General features: G+C 38.4%; 1 protein-coding gene across 2 annotated transcripts in view; it reads left to right on the top strand.

Annotated features, from left to right (window-relative positions):
* Positions 1 to 27,738, top strand: part of ubxn2a (UBX domain protein 2A) — a 72,890-nt gene that overhangs the window by 19,817 nt on the left and 25,335 nt on the right. For both annotated transcript variants that reach the window (XM_039748368.1, XM_039748369.1), the window contains 3 exons: positions 752 to 866; positions 18,208 to 18,317; positions 18,966 to 19,103. In XM_039748368.1, coding sequence (XP_039604302.1) covers positions 752 to 866; positions 18,208 to 18,317; positions 18,966 to 19,103 — 363 coding nt within the window. The remainder of the gene's footprint in view (positions 1 to 751; positions 867 to 18,207; positions 18,318 to 18,965; positions 19,104 to 27,738) is intronic.

Raw genomic sequence — 27,738 nt, 5'->3', positions numbered from 1 at the left:
TGCCATCTTATTGCTTTAAGAATGTTGTGAGTATAAAAAGAAACTAATTCATTAAGCATATGCATATATTTATTTAAGCATATTTTCATGTTCATATTAGATTTCATTTTTTTGCCCAGCAAAGGCAATATTGTAATTTTGTTTTATTTTAATTGTGCTAAATTTATTGTTTATTTTTTCCTAATTTTATTGAATTTATTAAAATCAAATAACACTCCATACACATAACTAGAGTTTTACAAAAAGAAAAAAAAAGAAAAAGGTTTGAAGCAAATCAACCAATCCCAATAACTGCGCTAAATTTCTAATAGCATATATTGTGTTGGTGTTAAAAGTGGAAATATGTTTTATGGTGATGAATTTAATTGATTATGTCTTCTGGCTCTCGGGACTATAGTGCAAATTTCTTTTCACCTTCCAGATTCATTCATTTATCTTTGTTCAGTTCTTGTAGTTAATGTATATAGACTGGTGGCTCACATGATTAATTGAGTACTTAGACAACTTTTCAGGATGGCAGTATTCGAATATTGAAATCACTATTTTGGATGTTAGATTTTTTTACGGACTTTTGGCAATGCAGGTTTTTTTCAGGTTTTTAAAATCTTCTTCTGGCTGCTTCCGTTAGGCATTGCCACAGTGGATCATCTGCCTGCATATTGCGTCATGCAATGCATTCAAAGCAATAAGACTGAGTAAACAGTCAGTAGTAGTTTCTTTCTCACTTTGACTAATGCTTTCTGTTTTGTAGGGTAGATGGGGAAGAAAACTGTGACAAACAAATACACATGGAAAGAAGCTTTTCTGTTGAAGATTTGCTGGATGAAGTTGAAAAGATTGGCACTGTGTCCAGCAGTGAGGAAAAGGTAATTGATCAAAAATTACTTAATTTCCTGCCGACTATACCTCTGTAGAATAATTATTTTCATAAAATATTAGTTTATTGCAATATAAGGCTCAGTGTGAGAAAGATTGAATTGAGACATTTAATGTAAAACCTCATACATAAAATGCACCTGTATCATACCTGTGTAAAATTGAGATTTTCAAATTCAGGTAAGGGATGGAAAATTAGACATTTTAAACCAGAGGCAATGTGTTAACCTTTGTTTATGTAAAACAAAAAGACACTTGTATTAATTATTTTAGTAACAACATATATTAACATGTAATTTTGAGTGAAATTGAAAATTATTCACAATATGGGAGTCTATAATAATATTTGTGCAAGACCAAACATCTAAATTTAGGATTTTCACCTTGCTTTTAAGCATGATTTATAGAGTACTAGCAAAATACCCGCGCTTCGCAACGGAGAAGTAGTGTGTTAAAGAAGTAATGAAAAAGAAAAGGAAACATTTTGAAAATGACGTAACATGATTGTCAATGTAATTGTTTTGTCACTGTTGTGAGTGATGAGTGTTACTGTCATATATATATATATATATATATATATATATATATATATATATATATATAAACTGCTCAAAAAATTAAAGGAACACTTTGAAAACACATCAGATCTCAATGGGAAAAAGAAATCCTCCTGGATATCTATACTGATATAGACTGGGTAATGTGTTAGGAACGAAAGGATGCCACATCGTTTGATGGAAATGAAAATGATCAACCTACAGAGCCCTGAATTCAAAGACGCCCCAAAAATCAGAGTGAAAAATTATGTGGCAGGCTAGTCCATTTTGCCAAAATTTAATTGCAGCAACTCAAAATTATGCAGCACTTTGTATGGCCCCTGTGTTCTTGTATACATGCCTGACAACATCAGTGCATGCTTCTAATGAGATGACAGATGGTGTTGTGGGGGATCTCCTCCCAGATCTGGACCAGGGCATCACTGAGCTCCTGGACAGTCTGAGGTACAACCTGGTGGCATTGGATGGACCAAAACATAATGTCCCAGAGGTGTTCTGTTGGATTTAGGTCAGGAAAGTGAGGTGGCCAGTCAATGGTATCAATTCCTTCATCCTCCAGGAACTGCCTGCATACTCTCACCACATGAGGTCAGGAATTGTCGTGCACCAGGAGCCACTGTACCAGCATAGGGTCTGACAATGGGTTCAAGGATTTCATCCTGATACCTAATGGCAGCCAAGGTGCCTTTGTCAAGCCTGTAGCGGTCTGTGTGACCCTCCATGGATATGCTTCCCCAGACAATCATTAACCCACCACCAAACTGCTCATGCTGAATGATGTTACAGGCAGCATAATGTTCTCCATGGCTTCTCCAGACCTTTTCACTTCTGTCACGTGCTCAGGGTGAACCTGCTCTCATCTGTAAAAAGCACAGGGCACCAGTGGTGCATCTGCCAATTCTGGTATTCTATGGCGAATGCCAATCGAGCTGCATGCTGCTGGGCAGTGAGCTCAGGGCCCATTAGAGGACATGGGGCCCTTGGTCACCCTCATGAAGTCTTTCTGGTTGTTTGGTCAGAGACATTCACACCAGTGGCCTGCTGGAGGTCATTTTGTAGGGCTCTGGCAGTGCTCATCCTGTTCCTCCTTGCCCAAAGGAGCAGATACTGGTCCTGCTGATGGGTTATGGACCTTCTATGGCCCTCTCCAGCTCTCCTAGAGTAACTGCTTGTCTCCTAGAATCTCCTCCATGCCCTTGAGACTGTGCAGGGAGACACAGCAAACCTTCTGGCAATGACACGTATTGATGTGCCATCCTGGAGAAGTTGGACTACCTGTGCAACCTCTGTAGGGTCCAGGTATCGCCTCATGCTACCAGTAGTGACACTGACTGTAGCCAAATGCAAAACTAGTGAAGAAACCATCAGAAAAGATGAGGAAGGAAAAATGTCAGTGGCCTCCACCTGTTAAACCATTCCTGTTTTGGGGGTCATCTCATTGTTGCCCCTCTAGTGCATCTGTTGTTAATTTCATTAACACCACAGCAGCTGAAACTGATTAACAACCCCCTCTGCTACTTAACTGACCAGATTAATATCCCAGAAGTTTCATTGACTTTATGCTATACTCTGATTAAAAAGTGCTCCTTTAATTCTTTTGAGCAGTATATATATATATATATATATATATATATATATATATATATATATATATATATATATATATATATATATATATATATATATATAGTGGACTTGAACCCGGACACAGGCAGACGGACATCTTAAGTTCACTACACACCCTTTATTTACAACTATTTACAAGTCAATTTATGTGCACCACAAACCCCAGTGCCTCTTGCACCATTCCCCCAATGTCCAGGCCTCACAATGCCTCTCTCTCCTGGCCACCTCCAGTCCTCTCTCCAGCTCCGTCTCTCTTCCACCCGACTTCTGCCATCAACTGAAGGGAGGCGGCCCCTTAAATAGGAAACTGGATGGGCTCCAGCTGCTTCCCGGCAATCCTCCGCAGACACGCCCCAGTGTGGCCGAAGTGCCGGCTGCCCACCCGGAAGCCGTCCGGGTGTCCCCTGTCGTCTCCCCCCCAGCACTTCCTGGTGTGGCGGAAGTGCTGGGCTCCAGGGATATCCAGGCACCGGGGCACCGCCTGGCAGGGGCCACGGGTCTCTACAGGGCTGGGCCAAGCCCTTTACCTGAGACCCCCAACATAACCAGGACGGACGCCCTCCTCCGGTCCTCCTGGGTGTCCCGGCCGGGATCCAGCCCCAGCCAGATGCCACAATGTATATATATATACATATATATATATATATATATATATATATATATATATATATATATATATATACACACACACATATAAACATATATATATACATATCCATACATATACACATATACACATATATATATATATATATACACACACACATATACACACAAATACATATATATACTGCTCAAAAGAATTAAAGGAACACTTTTTAATCAGAGTATAGCATAAAGTCAATGAAACTTATGGGATATTAATCTGGTCAGTTAAGTAGCAGAGGGGGTTGTTAATCAGTTTCAGCTGCTGTGATGTTAATGAAATTAACAACAGATGCACTAGAGGGGCAACAATGAGATGACCCCCAAAACAGGAATGGTTTAACAGGTGGAGGCCACTGACATTTTTCCCTCCTCATCTTTTCTGACTGTTTCTTTACTAGTTTTGCATTTGGCTACAGTCAGTGTCACTACTGGTAGCATGAGGCGATACCTGGACTCTACAGAGGTTGCACAGGTAGTCCAACTTCTCCAGGATGGCACATCAATATGTGTCATTGCCAGAAGGTTTGCTGTGTCTCCCTGCACAGTCTCAAGGGCATGGAGGAGATTCTAGGAGACAAGCAGTTACTCTAGGAGAGCTGGAGAGGGCCATAGAATGTCCATAACCCATCAGCAGGACCAGTATCTGCTCCTTTGGGCAAGGAGGAACAGGATGAGCACTGCCAGAGCCATACAAAATGACCTCCAGCAGGCCACTGATGTGAATGTCTCTGACCAAACGACCAGAAAGACTTCATGAGGGTGACCCAAGGGCCCCATGTCCTCTAATGGGCCCTGAGCTCACTGCCCAGCAGCATGCAGCTCGATTGGCATTCGCCATAGAATACCAGAATTGGCAGATGCACCACTGGTGCCCTGTGCTTTTTACAGATGAGAGCAGGTTCACCCTGAGCATGTGACAGAAGTGAAAGGGTCTGGAGAAGGCTTGGAGAACATTATGCTGCCTGTAACATCATTCAGCATGAGCAGTTTGGTGGTGGGTTAATGATTGTCTGGGGAGGCATATCCATATATACACTCTTTGGGGTGCGAGCAACTGTTGCAGTGGCAGAATCCATCAAGGAAGAAAAATGAAAAACATTATTTGTACAAAATCTTAATTTATTTATTCATTCCTAAATAATTAAATGGGCAGGCTATTTCATATCAGTGCAATACGCTGTTTGTTAAAACGTATGACTCCCGTTCTTACGTACAAGTCTGCGTGAATATTATGAACTATCGTATCTGTTCAAGTTCTATTTAAATTTTAAATAGAAGGAATTTTTATTTAGTCGACAGAAATATCTTTGGTAGGAATGTAAGTTAAATGTAGGCATCATTGCATAAATTTTTCTTCACCATACAAATGTAAAGAGTAAATTCGCCTTACATTCCAACCAAAGATATTTGTGTCGACTAAATCAGGGGTGTCAAACTCAATTGCACAGAGGACCAAAATCCAAAACACACTTTAGGTCGCGGGCCGAACAGGATAAACATTTATTGAACACACTAAAACTAAACTTTTAAAACTTTTAAAACTTTACTTTTTGGAACATAAATATGAATTAAAACGACAGGAATATTATTCCGGAATAAATCAACTCAAACCTTAAATAACTTATAATATTTTGCTCTCCATAAAAATATATCCTGTCTAAATTATACAAGTTAGAAATAAAGTAAATGTTAAAAGAACAAACATTCAAATTTCTTTACTCTTATGTAATTTTATATAAAAAATAAACTTAAATTTTAAATATCCCAAAAGATTTTGCTCTCCATAAAAATATATCCTGTCAAAATTATACAAATTCAAATATGAACATGCTGCATAACAAAACCTGGAAATATAAATAAAATTTGTTCTTTTCAGCAATAACAAATCAAATCATTCAGTTGTCTTTGCTCTTATGTCATTTTATCAGAGCTGGACGCCTGACATCTTTTTTTGGCAACAAGTTCGTTTATGTTTGGTGTGAGGTTCTGTGTTGTGGAGATTCTCAGGATGGACTGCAGGTGCTCATCAGTGGATGGAGTGAATAAACTGTGTGGGCCGTGCAGTATCGTACTTTGCCTTCAGTGTGCCATTACACTGCAGCTCAATCACCTCCATCTGAATCTGCACAGGTGCAGCTTCCACATCGACGGCAAATGGGTTGCAAAACAACTCAAAATTCTTTTTTTGTTCTTCAAAGTCACCAAAGCGCCGTGCGAACTCAGTGCGCAGTGCGCTCAGTTTATCAGCAAAGTGCGTATTTGGGAACACCGTTGTGCCGACTTGGTTCAACATTACTTGGTAACAGAGAAAGTGGGGCAAGTTGCACTGGTGCATTTGTGTCTCCCATAAAAGCAGCTTCACTTGAAATCACTTTGTGATTTTGCACGGGTAAAAACGTCTGCTGAAGTGTCAGATTCTTCTTTAACTCTTCTGCTTTCTGTATCTTCTGCATTGCATTCAGGTCTTGAAATTGACACATATGGACTAAATAGAACTTGAAAAGATATATTTTTTCGAATGTGATCGCGCAATTCAGATCGAGTTGACGTGCACTACAGTACATCAAGCCCGCGTGCTATTGTGGTTTGGCCTGCCTCAATAAGTCACCCTCCCCTCGGTCTTACTTTTTTACCGTTCATCTAATGAATACACTGAGTATGGCTTTACCAAAACAATCATTGATGGCGAATAAAGTATCCATTATTCATAAAGCTTCAATTGGTGATCTGTTTTTCTGTGTTAACCGCATATTTTTTCATACATCTCAAACCAAGGGGATGCGAAGGTAAAATGAATCGGGAAGCGCGCGTACATACTCAGTGCACCCCCTCTCGGGAATCGAACCTCGGCGCTAGAGGCGAAGCCTCTACCATTGCGCCACGGAATGTGGTTTATCTGTTTGAGCGTATGTAGATCGTGGTATATATATACATATATATATATACCCGTGCTTCGCAGTGGAGAAGTAGTGTGTTAAAGAAGTTATGAAAAAGAAAAGGGAACATTTTTAAAATAACGTAACATGAGTTTCAATATACAGTAATTGTGAGTGTTAGGAGTGTTGCTGTCATCAAGGATTTGATTATCATTATTTCTTTCAATCAGGTTCGTATTTGTAGGATGTGTTCAAGTTACATTCCGTGTTTGTCAATCATTGTAGAGATAACAGGTTTCATTTATCGATTCGTTTCTTACTGCATCAATAAACAGCTCGTCTTACTCTTTATCTGAGACGTGACAGACTGCATGCACGGGTTTTTTTTTACACTGTGTTCCTTTAGCGGGACATTGACTTTTTCCACCGTGTCTTTGTTTCCGCAGTAGCTGCACTTATGAATATGATTGTATGTATCACACGCTTCATATTTTTTTGTTGCCTTCTCAATTGTGTAATTCGTTTTTTGTTCAGCACTCTTTGGAACTGTTGCTTTTTGTCTATGCACTGCGTCATTTCACGTGAGCCGCTCTGTGTACATGCATCGAAGGTTTCCAGCTGTGCTGGTGCCATCTCGTGCAATGTCCACGGCTGTATTTAATGTTAGCTAAGACCTGGTACTTAAAAGTTTCTCTCGCAGTTTCGCCGAGTTTGTTCCAAACACCATCCTGACCATCTCATCTTCCTCTGCATAAGCACAGTCCTTCACCCGTGAATATTTAGCGGCAGTGTTTCTATTGGATTGCCACTGACGGACGGCCTTATATGGGCAGGCACTAAATTATGTGGGAGGCGTAACTCTGCCTCCCAAGGGCATCGAGCAGAAGTCTATTATAGTATATGGACGAAAAAATAGGTTCCAGTTATGACCATTACGTGTAGAATTTCGAAATGAAACCTGCCCAACTTTTGTAAGTAAGCTGTAAGGAATGAGCCTGCCAAATTTCAGCCTTCTACCTACACGGGAAGTTGGAGAATTAGTGATGAGTCAGTGAGTGAGTGAGTGAGTGAGTGAGTGAGTGAGTGAGTGAGTGAGTGAGTGAGTGAGTGAGTGCGTGAGTGAGTCAGTGAGGGATTTGCCTTTTATTAGTATAGGTTCATATATGTATGCATGCAGATCCTGTTATATTTATATGTGAACATAACATGCACGAGTCATGTACAGATGCTTCTAGTCAGTTTTCCCACATTCCATTGTCTCCAGTTCTGCTGGAACCAGACCCATCACAGTTAACACCAGAAAAACCATGGCCAATGCCAATTGGTATTGTGTTTTTAAATCCTTTCATCAGTGTCACTCTCCTGTCCTTACTCAACTTTCTATTTTGCTACATTTCAAAAGCTTATGTTGTCACAATTCTGAAAGTTTATTCATAAAACATGATTTATATATATATATATATATATATATATATATAATTTTTAACTTCATTGAATGTTTGCTTCTGTACAAACAAGACAGACTAGTACCTATTTATTTATCACAATTGTATGCTTTTCCACATGTCTGTCGTAAAACTGTCTTCTCTCTTTTATCAGCTTTTCTTTTCTTGGACATTGCAGCTGGTTATGAAGTATACCAAGATCAGCATTGAGTGAAAAAAATGATGTCAGCTTTAGGGCCGGCTCTAGTGTTTTTGCCGTAGGCAAAGCTATTAATTGCTCCCTGTTCCATCCCCTCCCCCCATTTTTAATAAATGATGCCAGAGAAAACTAGCAGTTCAGTACTAATAAAAAATGAATATAAATTTGACTTAGCATTTTAGCAACGGAGTATAAATAATATATAACGATAAAATATAATGAATAAATTAATTGATTGATGGTAGTTCTAGTTTTCAAACAGAATTTCAGCTTTAAAAAGTAAATATGTTTAATTAAAAAGCTCACACATGATGGCTCAGTTGTATGGTCAGGGTTTTTGTATTAATTTTCACTAATTTCACTAATTGATCACATTAATATTAGGACAGAATAATCATAATGATGATAACAATAATGTTATACAGGCACAATATGCATATATTAAATATTCAGGTTGTAAATTGTCTGCTGACCAGTTCGGCGATTATGCAGAACTCTAGCATTGGAGTATTTTGATTACACTTACTGTATTTTGAGGATTTATAACATGATTCCTCAAACATATGTAAGCAAGTCTAAAACCAGTCCTAATGTGAGTGCACTGTGCTTTAAAAATAAAGGAAGAAAACAAAACAAAAAGAAAAAAGGGTGGAAGAGAAGATAAAGGACACACTTGCTAAAAAGAACACAGTAGTAATACAAATTAAGTTATGAACTTGCACCTAGGGAAAATAAACAATTAAGGACATTTACCTAAAGACCACCTATGCTTTGTCTAATACATTGCACTTTGGGTTTTGAAAGACCATTTGCAAAGGGTTCCCTGGTTAGCACATAAAGTTCAAAGAAATGGTTGCAGTCTGGACACAGGTGAGAATTTGTTGGTAAAGTAATGTACATCCATTTACATCAGCATTATTCTATCCAGCACAACTGATGGCATCTGACCTCATTAAAAAATGGATGTACTGTAAATTCTACTCATGATCTTGTCAGGTGTATGTTGCTTGTCTTGCATCCAGCAGCACCGGAGGAAGTGCGGTAAGAAGCACTGGGGTAAACAGAGTAGTGTTTTGGTGAGGATTAAGCTGAAACTGTCTTTGTTTCATCAATCATTTGATGCTCGGATCTGGGAATGCTGTGACAAGCGGAATCTTTTTCTTATCTGCCGGACCCTTCAACTTAAATAAACTGGTCTTCCACCTGTGGCCATGGATAAGCCTGTTGGATCTCTCCGATGTCTCCCTGGAGTTAATTATGGTAACCTGAACCTACTGGGAGCTCCACAACATTTAATGAGCAAATGCTTCTTTATTAAAATCGCATTGTTCAATGCTAGAAGTTTATTGGAAAAAAAATTAGTTTAAAGTAAGCTTTTATCTCTCGTGAATTGGACTTCTTATTTCTGACAGATACTTGGCTGAGCAAGAGTGACCTAAGCCTTTTTCTGAACTTTCTCCTCCGGCTTGCAGTTTGGTTTTTTTTAGCACTTTAAATGTTGGTTATTACCTACTGTGACTTTTTCTAGCTTTGAGGTTCAATTGATTAATGTGGTGTATAGACCTTCCCACTCATGTAAGGATTTAATCCAAGAATTGTCTGATTTTTTGGAATCAATCATGTGTGAACGCTGACCCGGACACACACAGGCGGACATCGTAAGTTCACCCAACACACTTTATTCACAATATTTACAGGGTTTTTGCTTTAGTGCACTTCCCAGTGCCTTCTACACCGTTCCCCCAAATGTCCAGGCCTCACAGTCCTTGTGCCTTTCTCCTGTCTGCCTCCAATCCTCTCTCCAGCTCTGTCTACTTCCACCCAACATCCACCAATGACTGGAGGGAGGCGGCCCCTTAAATAGGAACCCGGATGGGCTCCAGCTGCTTCCCGGCATTCCTCCGTAGCCACGCCCCAGTGTGGCGGAAGTGCCGGCTGCGCACCCGGAAGCCGTCCGGGTGTCCCCTGTCATCTTCCCCAGCACTTCCTGGTGTGGCGGAAGTGCTGGGCTCCAGGGATATCCAGGCACCGGGGCGCCGCCTGGAGGAGGTGATGGGTAGGTATGGTGTCAAGGAGAGGAATGAAGAAGGTCAGAGGATAGTGGATTTTGCCAAAAGGATGGACATGGCTGTGGTGACTATGTATTTTAAGAAGAGGGAGGAACATAGGGTGACGTAAAAGAGTGGAGGAAAATGCACACAGGTAGATTACATACTATGCAGAAGACTCAATCTGAAGGTGATTGAAGACTGCAAAGTAGTGGCAGGGGAAAGTGTACTTAAGCAACAGAGGATAGTGGTCTGTAGGATGACGTTGGAGATCAAGAAGAGGAAGAGGTGGAGGGCAGAGCCAAAGATCAAATGGTGGAAGTTGAAAAAGGAAGACTGTAAGGATGAGTTTAGGGAGAAGATGAGACAGGCACTGGGTGGCAGTAAAGAATTACCAGACAGCTGGAAAACTATAGCAGATATAGTAAGGGTGACAGCAAGAAGGGTGCTTGGTGTGACATCTGGACAGAGGAAGGAGGAAAAGGAAACCTGGTGGTGGAATGGGGAAGTGCAGGAGAGTATACAGAGGATGAGGATGGCAAAGAAGAAGTGGGATAGTCAGAGAGATGCAGAAAGTAAACAAGAGTACAAGGAGATAAGGCGCAAAGTGAAGAGAGAGGTGACGAAGGCTAAAGAAAAAGCTTATGATGAGTTGTATAAGAGGTTGGACACTAAAGAGGGAGAAAAGGACCTGTACCGATTGGCTAGACAGAGGAACCGAGCTGGGAAAGATATGCAGCGGGTTAGGGTAATAAAGATGGGAACATACTCACAAGCGAGGAGAGTGTGTTGATCAGATGGAAAGAGTACTTTGAAAGGCTTATGAATGAAGAGAATGAGGGAGAGAAGAAGGTGGATGATGTGGAGGTAGTGAATCAGGAAGTGCAACGGATTAGCAAGGAGGAAGTAAAGACAGCTATGAAGAGGATGAAGAATGGAAAAGCCGTTGGTCCAGATGACATACCTATGGAAGCATGGAGGTGTTTAGGAGAGATGGTAGTGGAGTTTTTAACCAGATTGTTTAATGGAATTTTGCAAAGTGAGAGGATGCCTGAGGAGTGGAGAAGAAGTGTAGTGGTGCCAATATTTAAGAATAAGTGGGATGTGCGGGACTGTAGTAACAGGGGATAAAATTGATGAGCCACAGCATGAAGTTAAGGGGAAGAGTAGTGGAAGCTAGGTTAAGAAGAGAGGTGATGGTTAGTGAGCAGCAGTATGGTTTCATGCCAAGAAAGAGCACCACAGATGCGATGTTTACTCTGAGGGTGTTGATGGAGAAGTATAGAGAAGGCTAGAAGGAGTTGCATTGTGTCTTTGTGGACCTGGAAAAAGCATTTCACAGGGTGCCAGGAGAGGAGCTGTGCTATTGTGTGAGGAAGTCGGGAGTGGCAGTGAAGTATGTAAGAGTTGTACAGGATATGTACGTGGGAAGTATGACTGTGGTGAGGTCTGTGGTAGGAGCGATGGATGCATTCAAGGTGGAAGTGGGATTGCATCAGGGATCGGCCCTGATGCCTTTGTTATTTGCAATGGTGATGGACAGGTTGACAGACGAGATTAGACAGGTGTCCCCGTGGACTATGATGTTTGCTGATGACATTGTGATCTGTAGCTATAGTAGTGAGCAGGTTGAGGAGACCCTGGAGAGGTGGAGATATGCTCTAGAGAGGAGAGGAATGAAGGTCAGTAGGAACAATACAGAATACATGTGTGTAAATGAGAGGCAAGGTCAGTGGAATGGTGAGGATGCAAGGAGTAAAGTTGGCGAAGGTGGATGTGTTTAAATACTTTGGATCAACAGTACAGAGTAATGGGGATTGTGGAAGAGAGGTGAAAAAGAGAGTGCAGGCAGGGTGGAATGGGTGGAGAAGAGTGTCAGGAGTGATTTGTGACAGACGGATATCAGCAAGAGTGAAAGGGAAGGTCTACAGGACGGTAGTGAGACCGGCTATGTTATATGGGTTGAGGACGGTGGCACTGACCAGAAAGCAGGAGACAGAGCTGGAGGTGGCAGAGTTAAAGATGCTAAGATCTGCATTGGGGGTGACAAGGATAGACAGGATTAGAAATAAGTACATTAGAGGGTCAGGTCAAGTTGGACAGTTGGGAGACAAAGTCAGAGAGGCGAGATTGCAATGGTTTGGAAATGTGCAAAAGGAGTGATGCTGGATATATTGGGAGAAGGATGCTAAGGATAGAGCTGCCAGGCAAGAGAAAAAGAGGAAGGCCCAAGAGAAGGTTTATGGATGTGGTGTGAGAGGACATGCAGGTGATGGGTGTAACAGAACAAGATGCAGAGGACAGGAAGATATGGAAGAAGATGATCCGCTGTGGCAACCCCTAACAAGAACAGCCGAAAGAAGAAGAAGACGGAGTTACAGGACCAATTCATAAACATGGTCATACCTTGGACTTTGTATTTTTCATCAGGATTCTCTGTTTATAACATTGAAATGGATGATGAATATCTTTCAGATCACAGCTTTATTACGTTTGATGCCAATCAGTGCCTGATCCTCCTAGTAATTGGTTGTGCAACTTTATTTATTTTATTTATACCTTTTCTGTAATTCTTATGAAACTTTCTTTATCATCTAGGGGTGAAGCATCCTCTCTGGATCTCAGCATTGATGAGCTTGTGAATCAGTTCACATCTACTTGTGTGGGTGTTTTGAATGTTGTAGCTCCAATGAAAGAAAAGAAACGTAAAACCAGAAGACAGCTGTATTTTAATGATGCTACGCATTCTATGAGAAGGACATGTAGAAAGACTGAGAGAATGTGGGGGAAGGATTGCATACTTGTCTCCTATGACATTTTCAATGACTCTTTTTGAAGCTGTGAAGGCTGCAAGAACATTTTTTTTTCAAATGTTATTGCGAGCAACTGTAATAATCCTCGAGTATTATTTAATGTTGTTGATGCTGTGCTTAAACCTTCTTGGAGTTCTGCAAATGCTGGGTCGTTACTCTCTTGTGATGAGTTTTTGCAATACTTCATCAGTAAAATTACTGATATCAGAGCTAATATTGTACCTGTTGCTCAGGATCTGTCGGTGGGCATGTTTCACTTATCTTAACTTCATCAGTTTCAGCCAGTCTCATTTTCGGACCTGACGAAAATTGTAAGTTGTATGAAGCCGTCTATTTGTCCTCTTGATTTTATGCCTGCTCAATTCTTTAAAGGAGTGTTTGATGTAATTGGTCGTAATGTGCTGTCAGTTGTTAATAGATTATTGCAGATGGAGACTATTCCTATGTGCTTTAAGCATGCAGTGTTTCAACACCTGTTAAAAAAGGCAAACCTTAATCCCTTGGTTCCTAGTACCTTTTGTCCCATTTCCAAATGACTTTCTCGCCAAAGTTTTGGAGAAAGTTGTAGGTTCCCAGCTACAGGCTTTTTTGGAGCATAACAATATTCTTGTTAAGTTTCAGTCAGGATACAGAACATTTCACAGCACAGAATCAGAATTGCTAAGAGTGACAAATTATCTACTGCTGGAAGCTGATTTGGGAAGTGCTTAGTGCTAATTTTATTGGATTTGAGCACTGTGTTTGACAGATTTGATATGACATTCTGATTAACAGGCTTGAATGTTGGGTTGGTATTCGGGGTACTGCCCTTAAGTGGTTTGCGGATTACCTCAGATGCAGGACGTCTTCTGTATATGTTGGTAGTTCAGCGTCTCCTACTGCTTCTCTAACCTGTGGGGCACCCCAGGGGTCTGTTTTAAGTTCGGTGCTCTTCTCTTTATATGTTACCATTCTGCTCTATACTAAACAATTATAACATCCCGTATCATTGTTATGCTGATGATACCCAAATTTACTTCCCATTGCAATCAGGGGAATTGGAGTCGGTGACAAAGCTTTTTAACTGCTTAGCTGATATAAAACATTGGATGGCACTTAACTTCCTGCAGTCAAATTAGTTGCAAACTGAAGAAATTTTATGTGGTCAATCCACTGTTATCTGAAATATTGCAAGCACATTGGGTCCACTTGCTCAGTACTTAAAGCCCTGTGCTCAGGGTGATCTTGGATTCAGGTTTTAAATTTGACATACAGATCAGTGCTGTGGTAAAGGTAAGTTTTTTTCTACCTCAGGGCGATCAATGAAGTCAAGCCATTTTTGTCATTTAATGACCCACAAAAGCTCATTCATGCTTTTGTCATGTGTTGTTTGGGTTATTGTAATGCCTTGTATGTTGAGGTATCTAGTACAACTCTGTCTTACCTGCAAATGGTGCAGAATGGAGCTGCTAGAGTTTTGACCAGCAAGCAAAAAAATGGATCACATCGCTTTGTTTTTGGCCTCTCTTTGCTGGCTCCCTGCTAGTTACAAGGTGAATTTTAAGATTTTATTGTTTGTTTTTAAAGCCACATGGGTCAGCTCCGCTGTACTTAGCTGATCTTTTTGTTTCATATTCGTCAGCCTGGCAGCTGAGGTCTTCAGATCAGCTATTGCTTACTGTCTCACGCACACGGTTGAAGCTGAAGGGTGATCGCGCCTTTGCAGTGGCTGGCCCTAAATTATGGAACGCTTTGCCCCTCGTAATTAGGTTTGATCTCACACTTAGTTTTAAGTTTCTGCTAAAAAAGCACTTTTATTCACTTGCTTTTTAGTTTATGAGTTTGAGTGTTTAAATCTTTCTATTTGTATTTTTTATACTGTGTTCATCTTATGTATGTATTTTATTTTGCAAAATTTTATGTAAGCTATTTATGTTTGTGTGTTGATGTATGTACAATGTTTACCTTTTGTTTTTCTTGATAATTCCTTATCTGGCTTTTATTTCATAGTGATTCCTTTTATTCAATGCAAAGCAAGCACTTTGGTCAACTTCTAGTTTTTTTAAGTGTGCTATATAAATAAATAAAAAAGTTTAAAAGTTGAATGCATATGTGAGATTGAACTAGTGTTTTCTTCATAAGATGGTCATATCTTTTGCAAATTGTTAAAACACTAAAGATTTTAATGGCAGTGTAGCATCCCACCTTATTTGTACCTTTTCCTGTTAGGTCATTATGAGCAGCTTGTTTTCATTCTAACTCCAGGTTAGTGGCTGTAGTGTGCCATGCATAAACACGATAACTACTAGAGAGGCATTTAAAGTCCTAGTGTACATTTCAATAACTGATAGAATCAATATCTAAAATCCTACAAAGGTTGTTTTTTGTGAAAACTAGTAGACACTAGTGCTCTTGAGGCACCAGTGCAGTTATATGTTCTACTCCTTTTGAATCTGCTTATACTAGCGCAGAATCGTGGACCATACCAATAAAGTATTTATTTTTTTAAATGTATTTGCCCTTCTTTCTTATGTTTAATTATTTATATGTGATAGCAGCATAATAGCTAGATAATATTTTAACCCAGTACAGCAGTTTGAGATGAAAGGTAATGTAATCTATCTAATATCTGGTAGACGTTTATTAGTTAGTAATTTAAATGTACAGTATGTATTGTTAATAAATCTTTTATGAACTTTTTTTTGCTTGAGCAGGTGGTGAAGCAGTATTGCATTAACTCATTTTTAAATTAGTCCTGAAATTTGAATTTTGAGCAGGATATATTGAGTATAAAGTCATAGGTTGTTAAAAAAGACTGCCCATATACTATGAAGTTTCTTTTAGGATGAGGGTTACTGTTTGAATGTTATTTTAATACTGTTTGCAAGTAGAATATTTCTGTGGTGTTTTCTACCGGTAGCTTTCTGCAAATATATTTTTAATTTGTGACTAAAGAGAAGACTTTGAAAAAAATCACTACACATTATTTTAATATTAGGTGACATTAGAAAGTTGCCAGTACTTGACATGAATCCATGCTGACATCATCACTATCTCACAGATGTTATGAGCCATTTTGAAGTAGCTTCTCCGACCTCTTAGTTCAAGTTCAATTCAAGCACTTTATTGTCATTGTGTAACACAACAAAATTACTTTTTGTGTTTTTTTATATTGCCGTTTTGTCAATGTACCTTATGTCCGCTGTTATTCTAATTTTGTGGAGCACTTTTAAAAATATTCTGAATGGATTATTATAAACTATATTTACACAGCCCCAATAACCAAGAGCAGTTTCTTAAACTATGGGTCACAGGTTGCCGTTGTTGGACTGTGTAGGGTTGTGAGTCACCATTGCATTGTTTAAGCAATCAACATTGCTCCCCTCCTAGGGGAATTCCCTCCCCGATCTAAAGATAGGCATGGATAGGCATGGGTCTTGAAGACAACTAAGAAAGGCAAGATCTGGTTGAAAGAAAAAAACAGTTTAAGAAACTCTGACCTAGAGGAAAATATAATGGCTAACATGCTTGCGAATTATGCACAAGCACTAAAACATATTAAAGATCACTTACATATAAAACGCATATTAAAAGGTTTTTATGCTTGAGAAAATTATATCCACATATATGGAATTTTGGGGTGGGACCAATGTTTTTTGTTCAAATCTTGCATCCTGCTGCTGCTTGTCAGGAATTTTTCAGATTCTTCCAATGTTTACATGTATTTTTCTCTAGGTCCTCTGTTCTTCCTTCCATACCCCCTGTGCTTATGCATAGCCTTGTGATGGATTGATCCCATGTCTAGGTCTTGCACTCTGCCAGGAACTTTTAAAGTGTCCAGTACTCAGCTTAGTTGAAGTTGAGACTGCTTTTAGATTGCTTCAGTAAACATGCCTGAACTGTCAGAAGCAAAAACTGAAAGCCTGTTGCAGAACATATCTTTCCCATAAATCATACCTGCACTGATTTTTCTGTCTGTGTCTTTTCACATAGTTTTAAAGATACCATTCAAAGGAGAAAATAAGAAATTAAGCTTATTCGCAAGCTTGGATCACACATTTCTCATGCACTGAACTACCAACTAACTTTTTCAGTCTTTGTCTTCATCTTTTCTAATGGCTGCCTTTTTGTCTGAACTCTAGTCTTTCACTTTTCTTCCTCCTGCATACATACCTAACGTGTTTCCTTTTAAGCTATATGCCTACTTAATGGTTTATAGATGAATTTCTCTGATTTGTTTCAGAATCAAAGAACCTTTTGCTTACTGAAATATTATTTTCATATATAAAAAATTTCACTCCAGTCCTCAATCCTCAGAGAAAACATAGCTTCACATTTTAACTACCAAATTTACTGTCTGCTTCTGGTTGAGATGTCTCTAGGTGTGCTGCTCTTCTGTATATTAAAATATTTACACTTCATGGGAAATATATTAAAATAAACCTCATCAAATCTTAATGCTTTAACTTGGGTTACATTTTAATACGAAGTATTAAATTTTAAATGTGTGGAAAATAGTCCCATTTATTTTTTCCTTGGTGCTGAAAATCTGCTTTATTATGTAAAGTGCATTTTGTAAAATAAATCAAGATCACATTATCATTTTTTTAAGCTTTCTAGGAATATGACATTTCTGTTACTTTTACAGAATGATACAGAGGTTTTGGATGTTTCCTAATTATACTTCTGTTCACCTCTCATATTTACATTTTTGTATAATTTTTTGATGTACATTAATGGAGCTGCCTTGAAAGTGGTTCAGAAATGGATAGATTGATTTATTTATTTTCATTCAGAGGATAGATGCCTAAATTAAATCCAGTGTTCTACTGTAACAGATTAGGAGTTTAAGTTAAAGTGCTGATATTGAAGATGCATTTAGTTAGGGAAATATTTATTAGACTAAAATAATATATATTATTTTGAAAAGTCAATTTCCAGAAATGTTTACCATTTGAATTTTATATAGAGTTTTTGTCTGATTGTGCCCAAAATTAAAATAAAATTATTACTAGTATATAATGCTATATTATTGCTTTTATTACAGGAAAAGTGATTATATTAAAATTAATGCTTTAAAGTCAATTAATTGTCAATTATTTTCTTTCTAAGTAATTCCTTTTTTACCATTGATTTGAAGGCAGAGATTGTTGTGAAACTGTGGAAGAATGGATTTACTGTAAATGATGGAAGTCTTAGGAGTTATACTGATACTGAAGACCAACAGTTCCTGGAATCTATAAAGAGAGGGCAAGTAAAAACGATTGCTTTTGATTTTTTTTCCTATCACCTGACAAAATAATTTAGAGTATTTTATCTATTCATCATTTATTTGCATCCACAATGTCTAATTCAATATCTTGTGAAAATCTATGTACTGAATAATTGTCATTGTTTTGTAATCTGTGGGTTTCCTTAATCACAATGAAAAATACATTGTAAAAGCAGCAAATTGTTCCCTTTCAAAGGTGTAAGAGTAGAATAGTTTTTTTTCCAGATATCAGTAGTCTAGTTGTAATTAACCAGGCATAATAAATACACTGTAGCACATTGGGGGTTATTATTTTATATTGTATTTGTGTTTGCTCGTCCCTCATGTATGCTTTATTTACAAATAACCGTCCAAGTATTTTTAGTCTTTAGATTCTTGTGTCTACGAATGGTAATGCCACAATGATTCCTTTTTGTTATACTGGTCTATAAGGAAAAACTAAAAAAGTTTACTTTTTTCTTCTTCTTGCTGAAAATTTCTTACATTGGGTAAAAATTATATATCTGATGGCTTAAACACAGTCATGTAGTTTAGAAAAAAGGGAAATAAAATCTACTAGTAACAAATGCTTAAGTAAGAGTAATATCTTTCCTCTGTTAAGTTTCTTTTCATTTTACATTTTTAAGGGAACTGCCCCATGAGCTGGAAAGAAGTTTTCCTGAAGAAGAGCTGGAAGTGAAAGTGAAAGACTACAAGGAGGAGCAATATATCCCAAGAAAGAAAGAGTTTCATCCTTTTACAGGCCAGGGATACAGGCTAGGGAGGTGAGGATATAATGCCTACTTAGATTATGAATTTGGCTAATGCAACAGACATGTTCTTTTAGTGTTTAAGGCAGTATTGCAAAGCCTGAAAAAATTAATTTGATCTTACAGGTAAAGCAAACATGTATGTATATTCATCAATTGATACTTTTAACTATTCTTTATTTATTATGAGTTTAGCAGTAACTTTTTAATACCAAGAAGACTGCAATTTTAATTATTTTGACCAAAAAGAAAACATAAAAACCAAACCACTTAACATTTTTCTTCATTTGTTTCTATATATTGCTACAACCCACAAAATGATCAGATGAAATTAAATACAAGAGTAGACGCAGACACTATTCTAGTACTATATAGGGATGACTTTAAGATGTTATGCTTTGAAATGTGCTGAATATTTGGTAACCAGTTTAGGAACTGCAAAAATACATTTACTCTTATGTAACAAGACCTTAACAAAGGTTTCTTTTGCTCTTCATAACACAAAATATCAGTGTTGTGATGGTAGAATCACTTCTAAATACGAAGTATTCACAAGTCTTGTACTAAATATGTTACATCAAGTAAAATACATCTCAGTTGAGCCACCTCTGACCACCCCAAAGTGAAGTTTTGTTAGTAGGTCACATTGCAGAGATGAACAAACACTTTACTGATGATTTGTAAGTGTTATGAAGCCCCAAAGAAGTGTTTATTAAGATCTTGTTACATAATAGTAAATGAGTAACAGATGCATTTTTCAGTATCTAAACTAAAGCATTACCTCATTTTCAGTTAAAGCCTGGCAGTTAGAATGTTTTGAAAGGCAACCTACCTCATTCTTGTTTATGCTATAAAACAATGATCCTTCAGTGGCAGTATGCCTGATCAAACAAAACCTACACAGCTGCATACCGTACTAAATTCATCACTTTACTGTCTGTGTGTGCTGTTATTGAAAACTCATTACTTTTCCATTCACCATCAGACTGTTAAAAGAGAAACCTGTCTGTGTTGATCCTTACATAATATTCAGAATACAGAGACTATTGAACTGTTAGGGTCTAATTTCATTATATAATAAATTTCATGAACTAAAAACTTTGAAAACAGTATAAAATGTAAAATAACTCAATAGTGGAGAAAATAAAAACAGTAAAAAAAAAAGGCAGTGATACATGAGAATGCCTATTAGACTAAGGATTTTAAAATTAGCTGTTCAATGAGTATTTCAGTGTAAAAGATAAAAAACTCTGAGCATGTTTGGGTCCAGCCAATACTTGGATGGGGAGATCATCAAGGAAAAGTATTGCTGGAAGAGGTGTTGGTGAGGTCTGCAGGGGACACATACCCTGTGGTCTGAATGTCAATCCCAATGTTTCGGTGCAGTGATGGGAGCAGTGTGCTGTAAAACTGGCGTCCTTCTTATGAGATGTAAAGCCGAGGTCCTGACTCTTCATGGTCATACTGTAAAAGATCTCGGGGCATCCTTCGTAAAGAGCAGAGTGTACCCCGATATCCAGGCTGAATTTCCCTCTATGGCCTAGTCATTTTGGCCCCATAATCATCTCCTGTCTCTAATTCTCCTACTCTCTGTCTCTCTCTCTCTCCACTTAACAGCTAGTGTATGGTGAGCATACCGGCACAAAAATGGCTGCTGTTGCATCACATTAGATAGACAGATAGATAGATAGATAGATAGATAGATAGATAGATAGATAGATAGATAGATAGATAGATAGATAGATAGATAGATAGATAGATACTTTATTAATACTTTATTAATCCCAAGGGGAAATTCACACATTAGTGGTGGATGAAGTAGTTCCCCAGTCACTATGAAAAGGACTTTGAGTAGTGAGAAAAACATTATATAAATATAAAGAATTATTATTATTACATTTTTCACCTCCCAGTAGCTATATATTACAAGTGAATCTACTGTATGTTTTGGCGAATTAATAAGTTAAATTAAATTGTAGTAGCATTAAACTTTCCCTTTGATTACAGATATTTACAGATATTTTATATCCAATGAACACCATTGAGACTGTAATACACTGGCATCCATCAGTCTTTTGTTCTTCTGAGATGCTTTTCTTTTCTTTCCCTTTGCTCCGGCCCTTTCAGCTACTGTTTCTTTCGAAAAATCTGAAAAGTGAAATGCATGCTCAATTATATTTAGATGTACAGATTGATTTGAAACTTTTTTTCCACTAATCGGCTATGTATTTGACTTGGCAAAGTACTTTCAGTATTGAACTGGTCTTTCACTGTGTAGCGAGATACCTCTTTTTTTTTTTTCTTACATACATGGACAATTCCAGAAGTCATTCTTCAGGTTTAATCATCCACTGAGTAATTAAATTCTAGAGGCAACCATGCATTCCAAATTCATGTGACTTCTTCACCATTGTGTAATAGGTAAAGTAATATGCTTTGGTTTATGTGTAAATCATTCCTTTTTCATGCATTTATGTTGCCATTAGTTTGCTTATTTTATGGGCAACTCTCAGTTGGTCCACTAAGACTTTGCGCTAATGTGTGCATGAATGATGTGGCTATGAATGTATAGTGCTGTGTATTGGACAGTAATCCAGTGCTAGGTTGGTCACTATCTCATACTTGAGATTGCCAGGATAGTATATTGCCTTTTGTAATTTTCTCAAATTTGATTAAGGAGGATCAGTAAAATGAGTGAATAAATTGATGTGTTACTGTCATTTTGTTCCAATGTTATATAATCTTCTGGGGAAGACTGATTAATTACAGTCTGAATACTATAGTTATTTCTTTTGTTTTCAAGATATTCTAAAATTGTGTACATTGTATATAATGACTGTGAGGACAGTTGCTTTAAACCAGTGGCACATCATATAGTTATTAGTCAAAGAGCAAACTACACCAGTTCCTGGATTTTATTGCCTTAAGGATGTTAAATTACACTAGGAATCATAGGAAATGAAAAATTACATGATTGTGTAATAACTTTACAGCACAGTTTTAAATTTCTATCACCAACACTGGTTGTCTATAAGAAAGTTTTCCAGGTATGGCAAATTCAGCTGCAGTCTCAGTCCTTTGTCTTTACTTTTTTCATTCTTTTATAGTTGTACAAACATGAGACATCAGACATACTAGCCCCTTTTCTGTTTGCACAGTCCAAATACTAGTTTTCCCTTTTTTACGCATACAGTGTATGCATTGTAATTGTTGGTCAGTGTCTATAGGTTGTCATCTCTCAAGCATACACAACAGCCTGGCCCTACAACTTGACAAAATTAAGCCTGTATCACTTTGTTGCAGACTATTGTGACCGAGTCTGAGTAGATGACCTGTGGCCAAGGGCAAGCGCTGTGACTGCACCCACCTTACTAAAAGTATGCAAATGTAGGCTACAAGTTTTAGGTGTTAATGGGAAAGCAAACACTAAATCCAATACTATATGTTAAGTACACTTTTACGTGAGTGAACTCATTTAAATAAGAAGTACTTGACAGCCATTTGTTGCAAATTTCACCTAAATTAAGGCCTAGAACCCATAAAGTGATAAAGTGATATCTCTTTGTTAGCTGGGATTGGCTCCAGCAGACCCCCGTGACCCTGTAGTTAGGATATAGCAGGTTGGATAATGGATGGATGGATATACAGTATATATATAGTGTCCTTTTTTCAGATTGATTTTAAGGAAGTCAAGCACTAACACTGAAAGTCCCCAATCATATTTGCCATAATTTCTTCTTTTTTTATTTTCTTTCTTTCACTGCTTCCAATCACAACCACATAAAAATCAAAGAACACTGAAATTGAAAAGTACAGAAGAATTTACATTGCATATTTTTTTCTTAAACTGTTCATTGATACCTGTTGTTTTAATTTGCATTATACTTTCCTAATTTGCAATTCTAATGCATTTTGGTTTTTATTAAACATTTGTAAAGAGAATAGAAAGCGTTTATTTATTTGACATGTTACTTGTACAAAGATAATAGGTGACTTTATGTAAATCTGGCATAAGTTTGTGGTGTGTTTAAGTGGATATTATTTTACCTGTACAGTTTTGGTCTTGGCTCCATCTGTATTCCAGATTATGTTTTCCAATATTTTATAACTTACATCATTGGCCACTGAAACCTAAATGTTTCTTGGCCACAGAAATCAATGGCTGTCACTGCAAGTCCAGATGTCAAAGAGATATATGCTACTCAGCTGTATGTAATTCACAAGCCTTTAGTTAAATATGTGGAGGTTACAAAATACCGTTTCACTTTCTACTGGTTAACCCAGTCTCTTGGCAAAGGTAATGTTTTTACTTCTGTGTATTTACTAGGTGGACATTTGCTTTATGTTAAAATTGCAATTAGAAAAAGAAATACAGGCATATTATACTTTATTTAACTGATAGTTCAATTTAAAACTTTGTAGTGTTTTAGATCCAAATCACTTATTTACAGTGTTTGCAAGAAAATGGAGTGCCAAACTTCTCTTAGCAAATGATAAATTTATAATTCTATCATACGTTAACGTACTACCACCACTTAACAATTTCATTATTTTAATTTGTTTACTGAATTCTATTGCATTATGCATTTTGGAATTTTAACAAAGGATTGTTGATAGTTTTTGTGTGGGTCTGTGTTTGATATTACATGTATATTCCAAATGCCTTTTTAATTAACTGTTTTTATATGGAATAAGAAATGAAGTGCCTTTTAATGCTTTACATTTACAAAACTTGTACAATTACATTTGTATCCGGATCAATAGCAGGAGAAAAGTAATTCACAAGTTACATACAACTTATGGTAAAAAAAGGAAAAATAACTCACAGATGGTTCCAAGTCAATGTAAAGGCTGAGCCTGCTTCATGTCTGCCCAGTTTTGCTTTTCATTCAGCCTGTTCCTGTATTTTTAAAGGAAGAATGAAGGTTACTGAACATTATTGACTGTAAAAGCTTTCCAATGTTGATAAATATTGTATGAATGAATGACAACTAAAATTAAATATTAGAGGTTTGTCTTTTAATATCAATTTGCTTTTCTTCCATATTGTATATTTTTTTAACTAGTCTGACAAATTCTAAAACTTTTCTGCAGTTGACTACACAGCAAAAAAGTTTACCAAAACTAAAAATATTGTAACATTGGTGCACAAGACCTCAGATACAGGCAGGGTTAGAGAGGAAGGTGCCTTGCAGACTGCTTGTATCTGGTTGGTGAAGACAACACTCACCTGTTGTTAAGCTCTCTTTTATAAAAAAAAATCCTTTGGTTGTGGTGGGTTTCTGTCCTGATGTGGATGGCTCAAAGAGATTGGAAAAGCGAGACAGAGATGTGAGCTCAGCCTCCATGATCACGAATTGGTGCGATTGGTTGGCACTGAATAGAGGAGCGAGGTAAGGGAGACAGGCATTGAGTGGAGAATCGATGTACCCTACAGATGAGAACTGCAGCACTAGTCTAAAGTACATTAATACAAGACTACTTTCATGCAACAATTACAGAAAATTCCAGTTATATTTATTTTAAAACTATGTAAAGCAATTTAAAAACAATCTTTGAAATCGGAATGGATTTTTTTTTATATTTTAACAACATCAACCTCGCCTGGAGTGCTGTGGCCCCCCAAGTACAGTCTGGCGAGAAGTTACAGTAAGTTAGTCAACTCTTTCAATCAGGCCTGCTATTTTCATTTTTCTTTCTCTAGTTGTAAAGGTATGACATCTTGTTTCAGCTGTTGATGGTTGTGCATTTTGCTGATAGAAATAATTGGCATATTTCAGACATAATATATCACAACATTATGTACATTTTTATATAGAAATATATACAGTATATATACATATGTGTGTAGAGAAATTTTCTGTTCAATCCTTTCTCTGATAATCCCCTTTATCTAATAAACATTTTGACAGTGAACTGCCAGTGGCTCAATGGTGATTGCAAAAAGCAGTGGAGACAAGGGGCATCCTTGTCCAGTACCACCTTCTAGTTTGAAGTAGTCTGAGTTAATGTTGTTAATGCAAACTGAAGCTTTTGGACTGGTATACAGTAGTTTGATCCATACACAAATGTTCGGGCCAAACCCAAATTTCTTCAATGTAGTAACAAGGTTGTTCCATTAAACCATATCAAATGCTTTTTCTGCATCAAATGATAATATCATCTCCGGGTGTTAGACTTTGTAGGTGAATATATTATATTAAACAAGCGTCAAAGATTGAAAGCTAAGTGTCTGCCTTTAATAAATATGATTTGGTCTTGTAATGTTACTGAAGGAAGCAAATTGTTAGTCCTTCTAGCTAGGACTTTGGAGAGTATCTTAACATCATTATTCAGAAGTGAAATTGGTCTGTATGATGCATATTGTATTAAGTCCTTATTTTGCTTAGGAAAGATGGTAATTAATTCTTGGTGAAAAGTTTGAAGTAGAATTTTATTGTCTCTAGCTTCTGTAAATGTTGCTAATAAAAGGGGAGCTAGCTTAATTGGGAAATTTTTATAAAATTCATCAGGGTAGCCATCCGAGCCTGCTGCTTTCCCACTCTGAAGTGAGTATATAGCTTATAGTAATTCTGATAGCGCCAGAGACTTATCCAATTCCTTTGCACTGAGAGTGTCTAGTTGTGGTATTTGTAATGCATCCAGAAATGCATTAGGTTGTGTCTTGTCTTCTTTAAACTCAGTAGAATATAAAGACTTATGGCAGTCTCTAAATGTTTGCATTATATTTTTATGGTCAGTGATTTTTGTCTCCATCTGTGTTGGTGATTGCTGGGATTGCATTTTGAACTTCCTGCTTGTGGATTTGTTGAGCTAAGATCTTATTAGCTTTTTCTCCATGTTCATAGTAATGATGTCTTGATTTAAAAATGAGTTGTTCCATTTCTTTAGTTGTCAAGAGGTTGTTTTCTGAATGCAGAGTCTTTCCCTATTAAATGCCTCATTTGGACACCTGGCATGTTCTTGATCTATTTTGGTAATTTTACTGATTAGCTGTGATACTTTCTTGGTTTCCAATTTACTTCTATGGGAAAGATGTGGGAAGGATATGAGATAATCTGTCCTCTTAAGAAAGCCTCCTGGGTTTCCTAGAGTATTCCTGCAGAAACCTCTGAGGATGTATTTGTCTCTAAAAAATATCTATTTGCTTGTATATAAATTCTGTACAGTTCTCGTCTGCTAATAAAAGTGGGTTAAGACGCCAGCTGCGAGATGAGTATTTGGGGCATAATGATTTTAGCTCCATGATCAAAGGGGCGTGGTCCAAGATAACAAAATCATCATAGAAATATAAATATTTCTAATTTGAATTGCAGTATTTTGGTAGGTGACTGGTTACCTAATCATTAATGTTTTTATACTAAAAAAAGGAATAACAACTGAGAAGAGTAAAAGCAATCTAGGCGTCTGACTTTATCATAGCCTTATCCCCACCCCCCTTTTTCTGTTTTGGATGTGATGGTATGATAGAGGCCAGCAGTAGTGCCTTTGAGATATAGTACTGGCCAAGTTGTTCATGGATTATTGCATAGATTCTCCAGTTCTTTGTCTAAAAAATTGAAGACATGAGTGTTACATTGTTAATTAGAGTCCTTTAATTCACACAGTTTGAGTATGTGTGTTGTCAGGGATGCCAGGGGCCATGACCCGGCCGGGACGCCAGGAGGGACCGGAAGAGGGTCAGAGCCCTGCCTGGATCACGGGGTTTGCCTTCCGGTTGCTTTGGGGCCACGGGTCAAGGGCATGGAAGCCCTTCCCTGTAGGGGCCCGTGGTCCCGCCAGGAGCGCCCCAATGCCTTGGGACTTGTTTCCCCAGCACTCCCGCCACACCAGGAAGTGCTGGGGGGAAGATTTATGACGGCGCCCGGAGAGCAGCCGGGAGGACAGCCGGCACTTCCGCCACACTTGGGCGTGGTCAGAGAAGGAATGCCGAGAACACCAGGTGCTCATCCGGGTCATCTATAAAAGGGGCCGTCTCCATTCATTCGGGGCTGGAGTCGGGTGGAAGTAGGACGAAGCAAGAGGAGTGTGGAGGCGGCCCAAGAAAGGCATTGTGGCCAGGATTTTGAGGACTATTTGGGGTTTGTGCACGTGACTGGGTCTTTGTGACCATTATTTGGGGGTCTTGGTGACCTAAGTACTGTAAATATTGTGTTTAATAAACGTGTGGTGGTTTGATAACAACATGTCCGCCTGTCTGTGCCCGGGTGCCGTTCACATCTGGCGTAGTCGGCAGGATGCTCCGCCTGTTTCAAGGCGGAGACCTGATCAAAAAAATATTGTTGTGGACGGCCCGGTGCAGCAGGGGACCCCACCACGCACCGCTGGTGCTGCGGCACACAGCCCCGCTGGGTAAGGAACCCCACGGACCGCCAGGGGTCCGCAGGAAGGCCATGTTTCCCTGATGCGGGCAGGTGGCGTGCCTACAACGAGTGCAGCGGTCTCCTACAAGCAGGCCGCTGCTGAAGGAGCCCGGACCGCATGGCGCCAAGAAAGGCCACGCCGAGGAAGTCTCCTCGGTTTGACGAGTCCGGGAAGGTGAGTTCCCTGCCTAGCGCAGCCGCCCATGGGGACCGGGCGTGTTTTCTCTTTGCAGGCAGGGACCTCCCGGATCCACGCCGGTGGCAGGCGATGCTGGTCTGCGGGCTCC

The sequence above is a fragment of the Polypterus senegalus genome, chromosome 3 (assembly GCF_016835505.1).
Source record: "Polypterus senegalus isolate Bchr_013 chromosome 3, ASM1683550v1, whole genome shotgun sequence".
Classification (NCBI taxonomy): domain Eukaryota; kingdom Metazoa; phylum Chordata; class Cladistia; order Polypteriformes; family Polypteridae; genus Polypterus; species Polypterus senegalus.
The sequence above is the reverse complement of the archived record's forward strand: the minus strand, read 5'-3'. Positions and strand labels throughout refer to the sequence as shown.